Source organism: Microtus ochrogaster, chromosome 7 (genome assembly GCF_000317375.1).
Source record: "Microtus ochrogaster isolate Prairie Vole_2 chromosome 7, MicOch1.0, whole genome shotgun sequence".
Lineage (NCBI taxonomy): Eukaryota > Metazoa > Chordata > Mammalia > Rodentia > Cricetidae > Microtus > Microtus ochrogaster.
This window is the reverse complement of record NC_022014.1, coordinates 62310036-62318335: the sequence shown is the minus strand read 5'-3', so window position 1 is coordinate 62318335 and position 8300 is coordinate 62310036. Positions and strand designations below refer to the sequence as shown.

The 8300-nt window shown below is 40.3% G+C and overlaps 1 protein-coding gene across 1 annotated transcript in view; it reads left to right on the top strand.

The window, feature by feature from the left end:
• The window catches only part of Brip1 (BRCA1 interacting protein C-terminal helicase 1), a 121849-nt gene that overhangs the window by 53439 nt on the left and 60110 nt on the right, over positions 1-8300 (top strand). Inside the window, exons 9-12 of the mRNA XM_026780115.1 lie at positions 1686-1818; positions 6622-6776; positions 7180-7345; positions 7455-7595. Of these exons, the coding sequence (XP_026635916.1) occupies positions 1686-1818; positions 6622-6776; positions 7180-7345; positions 7455-7595 (595 nt within the window). The remainder of the gene's footprint in view (positions 1-1685; positions 1819-6621; positions 6777-7179; positions 7346-7454; positions 7596-8300) is intronic.

Below are 8300 nucleotides of genomic sequence, written 5' to 3'. Positions count from 1 at the left end.
AGGCTGGCCTCGAACTTGCGATCCTCCTGCCTCTGCCTCCTTCAGCAAATCCTACTGGCGTGCGACACCACAACCGCCTTCCTCTGCTTCTTTAAGGGAAATTTTCATTTCCTTTTTTTTTTTTTCTTTCGAGACAGGGTTTCTCTGTGGCTTTGGAACCTGTCCTGGAACTAGCTCTGTAGACCAGGCTGGTCTCGAACTCACAGAGATCTGCCTGCCTCTGCCTCCCGAGTGCTGGGATTAAAGGCGTGTGACACCACCGCCCGGCTTTCATTTCCTTTTTAAGGGCCTTAATCATTTTCATAAAGTTATTTTAAAGGTTGTTTTCTTCTGTTTCATCTGAGTAGGTATGTTTAGGTCTTGCTGTTGTAGAACCATTGGTTCTGGTGGTGCTGTATTACTCTTATGTTGTTGAGTGTCTTCTTACCCTGTTGTCACCCATCTCTTCCTCCAATCAGAACAAGTGGAGCCTATGTTTCAGGTGGTCCCTTTTTCTCCAGTTGGTGTAGTTGGGGACTGTGGCTCCATTGAAGCTCCTTAAGATATATAAGCAAGGCAGAACCTTCGGTGATCGTTCCTCCAGGTGCCTACGGGCCCAAGACTCAAGATAGCTGCTCCTCCAAAACCCCAATTTTTTAAAAAAGATTTTTATTTATTTATTATGTACACAAATTCTGCCTCCATGTATGCCTGCAGGCCAGAAGAGGGCGCCAGATCTCATTACAGATGGTTGTGAGCCACCATGTGGTTGCTGGGAATTGAACTCAGGTCCTCTGGAAGAACAGTCAATGCTCTTAACCACTGAACCATCTCGCCAGCCCAAAACCCAAATTTCTTGTCCTTGCTCTAAACGATCTGATTGTAGGTTATCCCTGTAACGCTGTTTGTACCATTACCTCTTATTGCCCATTGTGATGACCAAACTGATTTTCTTTCAGGCCCTCAGAGGAGCAAAATTTGTTAGCTTCGCACCAACTATCCCTTCTGCTTTGAAGCATCTTTCTTTTTACTATCCCCCTGGGACTGGCCATGTTTCTGCTTTCAGTTGTTAGAGATTCGGATTAAAGTAGCTACCAACTGGTGATTAGCTTTATTTTTGTGTATATCACTACTCCCTCCTGTGGGGTTGGGAATTGATCCTAAGGCCTCTTGGATGCTAAGCAAGCACTCTACCTTTGAGTTCTATCTTTTGCCCTGGTATTTCCTTTCTTATGTATTTGTTTCTGTGTCTGCTGTTTCTGACTCCCTTTAGTAGTCATTTAATTTCCATGGGAATAACTTTACTTTGTATACTGCCTTAACTTCTACTTGTATCTTTGGTATAAAAATGGCATTCAAGCAGATATTAAGTGAGAGTACATTTGAATAAATTTATTTATGCATTTTCAGGTATTTCTTTTGTCGTTACTCTACAGCATAAATATTTGTCTTGCATTTATTTTTATGTGGTTTGATATGAAGACCTCGTGTATGGGTGTTGGATGTAAGTGTAGCAGTGTGACTCTACGCTTATGCAAGTGCTTATTTTACAGTGTGAAATGTGCATTTGGAGGTGTGTTATTCCTTGCGTGTTTACTAACAGCTTCAAAAAATGTATACAGACCCATAGATGACAATAATAATTTTGCAGTTCTGCCATATAGAGATGACAGTGGCTGACAGACTGTTTGTGTGTTTTATTCCAGTTGGTTAGAAACAAATTCTGAGCATCTTGTGGAAAGAGACTATGAGTCGTCTTGTAAAATATGGAGTGGAAACGAAATGCTCTTAAATTTGTACAAAATGGGCATCACCAGTGCCACTTTTCCCATTTTGCAGGTAAGGTCCTCCCCGTGGCATTCATTTAGTCAACGGTATGTCATTTAGGAGTGATTAAAAACAAAACAAAACTGTAACAATCCAGGAAAACGGTCAGAATTTAAAACTAACAGCTTAAAAGTTGTCTAAAAATTTTCTTATTTAAATCTGATAATCATTTGGTGATAACATAAATTATTATGTAGTTTGAAAAAATAAGACTTTTAAGGAGTAATTCTTAGTCACAGCTAAAAGAAATCAGTATTTTTAGGTTGTGAATGTTTTATGTCAATTATAATACTTAAAATTTCAGAAACTAAAAAGCTCCTATTTTTGTACTGCAACAGATTGGAAGTTCGTGGAGAGGTCGTTAAACCTTTAGGAACCTCATTATGAGTATCACTTTTGCACATTCTTCAGGATAGAGGTTCTATACTTTTATCATCACCTCAAGACTCTGACTCCCCTTTAGCAGGAGGGATAACAATATTTGTTCTTTTTCTTCTTGTTGTTCCTATTTCATTATCTAAATTAATAGACTTTATTTTTTAAGAGCAGTTTCAAATATAAAGAAAATTTGAATGGAAAGCTCCGAATTCTCATTATATTCTCATCCTCCCCCTCCCCCAACAAAGACACACCAGTCTTGCCCATTGAGAATAGAGTCATGGAATATACTGGCTACAGTTGATGAATCAACATTAATGTGTTATTGTTCCCAAAGTCCACAAATGTCCTGGCAAGTCACCTCCATGTCAACTAGTGTAGTGATATTTCATTTGTATTTTAATAAATAAATCTTGCCTGAAGATGAGAGAGTAAAACAGCCCCACAGGTCAGCCTTACAGACCAGGAAGTGGTGACATACTATTAATTCGAGAAGCCACACTAGTTTGCCATAGAAACCAGGAGTTAGTGGTACACACCTTTAATCCCAACCCTAGAGAGGAATATAAAATGGGAGGAGACAGCTCTCAGACACAGTCTCATTCTGAGAATTCAGGAGGCAGGGTCCACATTTCGGACCGAGGTAGAAGTAAGAGCCAGTGGCTGGCTGTTTTGTTTTTCTGATCTTCAGGTTGAACCACAATATCTGTGTCTGGGTTTTTATTAATTGTGCCCCAAACTAGGTTTTGCCTGCTCATCCACTATGATGGCATCATGCAGAACATATTCACTGTCCTAAAACATCCTCTGTATCCCACCTCTTCATACCTCTGCTGTACCATTTGACAAAACCTAGGCAAGCACTAATCTCTGATTCCATAGTCTTGTCTTTTCTAAAAGGCCATGCAATTGGAATCATACTGTATGTGGTCTTTCTTGTAGCAACATGTGGTTAAGTTCCTCCCACATAGAGTGTGTGTGATGTACAGACCCGGGCCTGGGCTTCCTAACTTTTCACGCCTTGATGCCTTCCTTCTTTTCATCACGAAAACATTCCACTGCCTGTGTATACCACAGTTTGTTTATCTGTTCACAGGCGAGGAACATTGGTGGTTCCTAATTTGGGGCAATCATGAATTGTTATAAATGTAGATCCTTGTGTTTTTCTGTGGATATGGCTTTTTCTCTCAAGAAATGCTTGGAAGAATAATGTTTGAGTTCTATGGTAAGAGTACTTTTAACTTGAAAAAAACATCCGCTTGTGTTTCCATGGATTCCTGTTGCTTCACCTTCTCATCTGCATTTGAAGTTCCAGGACAAGCCACTAAGCTTGGCTTCTCTTTGCTCTTTTAATTTACAATTCCCCAAGACAGGATATTTAGTTTCTTTTTATCTATTCACTTGGCATCTGTCTAAGTTCTTTGGTCTTAGGGTTTGTGTTGCTGTGATCAAACACCATGACCAAAAGCAGCTTGAGTAGAAAGGATTTATTTGGCTTACATATCCTGATTACACAGTTCATTGAGGGAAGTGGAGGCAGGAACCTGAAGGCAGAGCTGAAGCAGAGACTGGAGAAATGCTGCTATTGACTTCCTTCTCGTGGCTTCCTGAGTCTGCTTTCTTACACTGTGGGACCACCTGCCCTGAGGTGGTCCTGGTAGGGGCTGGGCCCACCCGCGCCCACCCGCGCTAGTCTGAAATGCACTTGCCGACCAGCAGCCCGATGCAGGCGTTTTTCTCAGTTAAGATCCCTCCTTCCAGATATGTCTAGGTTGTGTCGAGTCGACAAAGAACAACCAGCCCCTTTGCTAAGTTGTTCTTGTGTCTTTTGCTCACTGTTTAGTTTTTGTTGCACTTTAGGAGATTTTCATGTATTTTGAATACAAATGCTTCATTGGATAAGTGTTTATAGTTATATTTTCCCAGTCTGTGACTTGGCTTTTTCATCTCATTGACAGCAACTTACACAGAGCAGAAGATTTTAATTTTAATGACTCTTATCTTTCCTTTTATTTCCCTCTCATGAGCTATGTGTTGGGTTTTATATCTAAAAACCCAACACAAACTCCACAGTCATCTAGATTTGCTCCTGTTTTTTGGAAGTTTTATGTTTTCCAGTTTACTTTGGGTGATTTTTTGATTTATTTTTGTGGAACCTGTAAGGTCTGTCTAGTTAGTGTGAACTGCAGTTAGTCTGTCCGTGACTACGTATGGAAGGGGTTCCCTTCTCCTCGGTTATCTCTCTTTCTTGGCTGGAGAGAGTTGGTTATATCCTTGAGGGTTATTTCTAGGGTTTCTGTTGTGCCCCAGTATCTGCAAATACAACATTGTCTTTGTATTAAGGAGGATAGTGCCAGCTCTCTGTCCCTCTCCAATATTGTGTGGGCTGTTCTAGAATTCTTGCCTGTCTATATAAATTTTAGAATTAGTTTACCACTGTCCACGAACTCACTGGGGTATTGTCTCTGATTGCATTGAGTCTATAGGTCAATTTGAGCAGAAACTGATATCTTAACAATATTCTATTTTCTTGGTGTAGGGTAAGGTCTGTGTTTAATAGACTAAACCCAGGAAAGGTTTATTTTTTGTTGTTTTTGTAATGAGAGTTTGCCTGTGTGTGTGTGCGCGCATCATGTGCATGCCTGGTGCCTCGGGGGTGAGAAGAAGGCTTCGTGTCCATCTGGACCCGAAGTTACAGACAACTGTGAGCTGCCATGAGTGCTGGGAACTGAACCTGGGTCCTCCAGAGGAGCAGCCAGTGTTAACTACTGAGCCATCCTTCCAGCCGTGGCCCTTTTGTTTTTAAATAAGACTAAATAATATTGTATATTTTGTTTTTCTCTTGTGGAGACAAGATCTTACTTAAGCAACATAATCTGGCCTTGAGCTTGCTAGATGCCCAGTGATGGCCCTGAGCACTCGCTTCATCCCAGTGGTATGAGTGTAAGCATGTGCTGCCACATCCAGTGTGTGTGTGCTTTATTTTATATTTCCTTCATTCCATTATTCATAACCGTATTCTTACTTTTTCTCCAGGGAAGATTTGTAGACTGAGGGATTTTTTTCTCGGGGCAAGAGTGAACTAGCTGATACTCACCTGTGCTTACTCTTCAAGGCATCTGTTCTTGGATTTTTATTTTCTTATTTTACTGTTTCCTTAAATTATTTAAATTTTGCTTCTCAGGCCTGAGGTATGTCTCAGTAGAGTCCCTGCCTAATATATTTTTGTTGTTGTTGTTGTTGTTGTTGTTGTTTTTGTTTTTCAAGACAGGGTTTCTCTGTAGAACTGCCCTGGCTGTCCTGGATCAAGACCAGGCTGGCCTTGAACTCACAGAGATCTGCCTGCTTTTGTGAAGGCCTGACTTTTTAAACTCTGTTTTAGAGAAAGGGCTTCATCTTAAAGCCATATAATGATCAGGAGCCTGATCTCAGTTCCAGAAATGTGCTGTGATAGCGGAGTTTGAGCGGATACCCTGAAAAATAGCCAGTTAAGGAGCTAGAGAGCAGGGCCGTAAAACTTAACAAGGTCCAGATATTCCTAAGAGGCATCCTGCCCTTGAAGATACCTTGTCAGTTATTATGGCTCTTAGGGTTTTAGTGCCCAAAAACTGACCAGAGGTTTCAGAAACTACCTTACCCTATGCCCTCCTTACCCAATCCCTAGATGACAGGACATGAATTCCCCTGATTACAGCATTTCCCCTTTAAAAGTTCTCTCCTCCCCAGGCTCCCTGCCACCCTTTCCTCACCCACCTCGCTGGGGTGCTGGTAAGTGGTGTTCCAGACTTGGGTTTGTAAAACAAAGACCCTCATGTAATTTGCATTGGAAATTACACGGTTAGTAATTTGGGCATAACACTTCTACCTCCCAAATGCTGGGATTAAAGGCGTGCAACGCCATGCCTGGCCCTTCCTAGTATTCTTGAATACTTGGATTCATTCACCAAAACAATAGGAACAAAAATAGATATTAATAAAATTTGTTTATTATGTGATAGTCTCATTACCTGAGTTCTTGCGTATATAATTCAGGCATTCAGGGAAACATAAACTCTATTAAAAGTCAATTGGATTTTTTTTTTTTTTAGTTCATTGCTTTTGAAAAGTACTAAATAGCACACCAGCTGAAGAAGTTATCCTCCTAAGTGTCTTTACTGAAGCATCCTATTATTAAAGTGCTAACATGGAAATCCAAACTGCATTGCTGGTTTCAGGTTGTAGGTCAGTTATTGAGTGAATGTCTGGTATGCTCAAAGCCCGAGAGTTTCATCCTAACCACTGTGACAGGCAAAGAGACAAAAGTAGAAGTACAAAATGACCTGCATTTTTGCAGTCATGTGTACCTGCTTCATTTCGGCTTGTATTTATACTTTGCAAAGGATTTTCCTTCTGTCGTCCTTTCTACCCCTTAATGAATAACATGGTAATTTCTTCCAGAGACATTTTTCAACTGTTCTTCAAAAAGAAGAAAAAGTGACATCGGTCCACGGTAAAGAAGAAGCAGTACACATACCTATTATTAGTGCTTCAACTCAGATAATGCTCAAAGGGCTCTTCATGGTGCTGGACTACCTCTTGAGAGAAAATAGCAGGTACTGACAGACAAGACCCAAATTACACTTAAAATGAAGATTCTTAAACTTAGGACTGGAAGACCAAAAGTCAAAGAATAGTTCATTAAACCCACTTATTTACTGATTTAATATTTATTTTCATTAGTGGGAGAAAGACTCATTTCAATTGCTCCGAATCTGTGTCAGTAAGAACAATCTATACATTTAGACAACTGTAACATTTAAGATTCTCCTGAGTTAAAAATGGCATTCATCAGGTTGATCTTTCAAAATTTCATTTATTAACTAGTGAGGGTGACTGGTTTCTTTGTGTGGGAAGGCGTGTCAGGATGTTGAGTTTTGCGAGTATCAGGTTTGATGTTATGTAATGTGGTCATTGTTTTAGAATGTGTCATTCAGTTAGCATTGTCTTTGCATTTAGATTTGCAGATGATTATAAAATTGCTATTCAGCAAACTTACTCCTGGACAAATCAGATTGCTGTTTTTGATAAAAATGGAGTCTTGGCTCTACCAAAAAATAAAAAACATTCACGACAGAAAATTGGAGTTAATGTGCTAAACTTTTGGTGCTTAAATCCAGCTGTGGTAAGCTCACTCTGCCCTAAGTGCAAACTCATCTTGACCAGAACCAACAATTAAATGACTGTTTGGCTTTTTCAAAAGATGACCTCATTTGTTCCGTGTTTCCTTGTAGGCCTTTTCAGATATTAATAACAAAGTACGAACCATTGTCCTAACATCAGGAACACTGTCACCTCTAAAATCATTTTCATCCGAGCTTGGTGTTACATTTAACATCCAGCTAGAGGCTAACCATGTCATCAGTAACTCACAGGTGAGCTGCTTTGCTTTATTTTGTTGAAGCTCTCAGTCTTTTTACCTGAGTATAATTCCATATAAGTAACTTAAAGGACGCCATCAATTCTAATAAGCAAACTCTGATAGGAAATTAACATTTTAGTTTTAGAATAAAAGGTAATCTTGTCAACTGCTTACCAGCGCACCGAGTACCGATGCTGCCCTGGCAGCTGTGACTCTTTGGACTCAGTGACTACTAAAAACTCCCCGGTATACCTTCATTAGCTTATTTGTGCTGGGCTCATGCAGATACCAGCATGGGCCAGAAGAGGCATCCCTAGAACTTGAGGTGCAAGCATTTGTGAAGCAGGTGACGTGGGTTATGAGAACCAAGGCCTTCTGTAAGAGCCGTACACGTTCTTACTCAGTGAGCCATCTCTCCATCACCGTTTTGTTTTGTTTTGTGCTGTATAGGCTTGCTGTATAGTCAAGGGTCACTCTGAACTCCTGATCTTCTTGCCACTACCTCTCAAGTGCTGAACCTGTAGGTACGAGTCAGCACTTCTGGCTCTGTTTCTTTTTATGAAGTAACTTGAAATAGTTAAGCTACTAACTTAACATCACCTATGTACCTAACATGGTTCTAATTCTTTTTTTTTTTTTTTTTCGAGACAGGGTTTCTCTGTGGCTTTGGAGCCTGTCCTGGAACTAGCTCTGTAGACCAGGCTGGTCTCGAACTCAC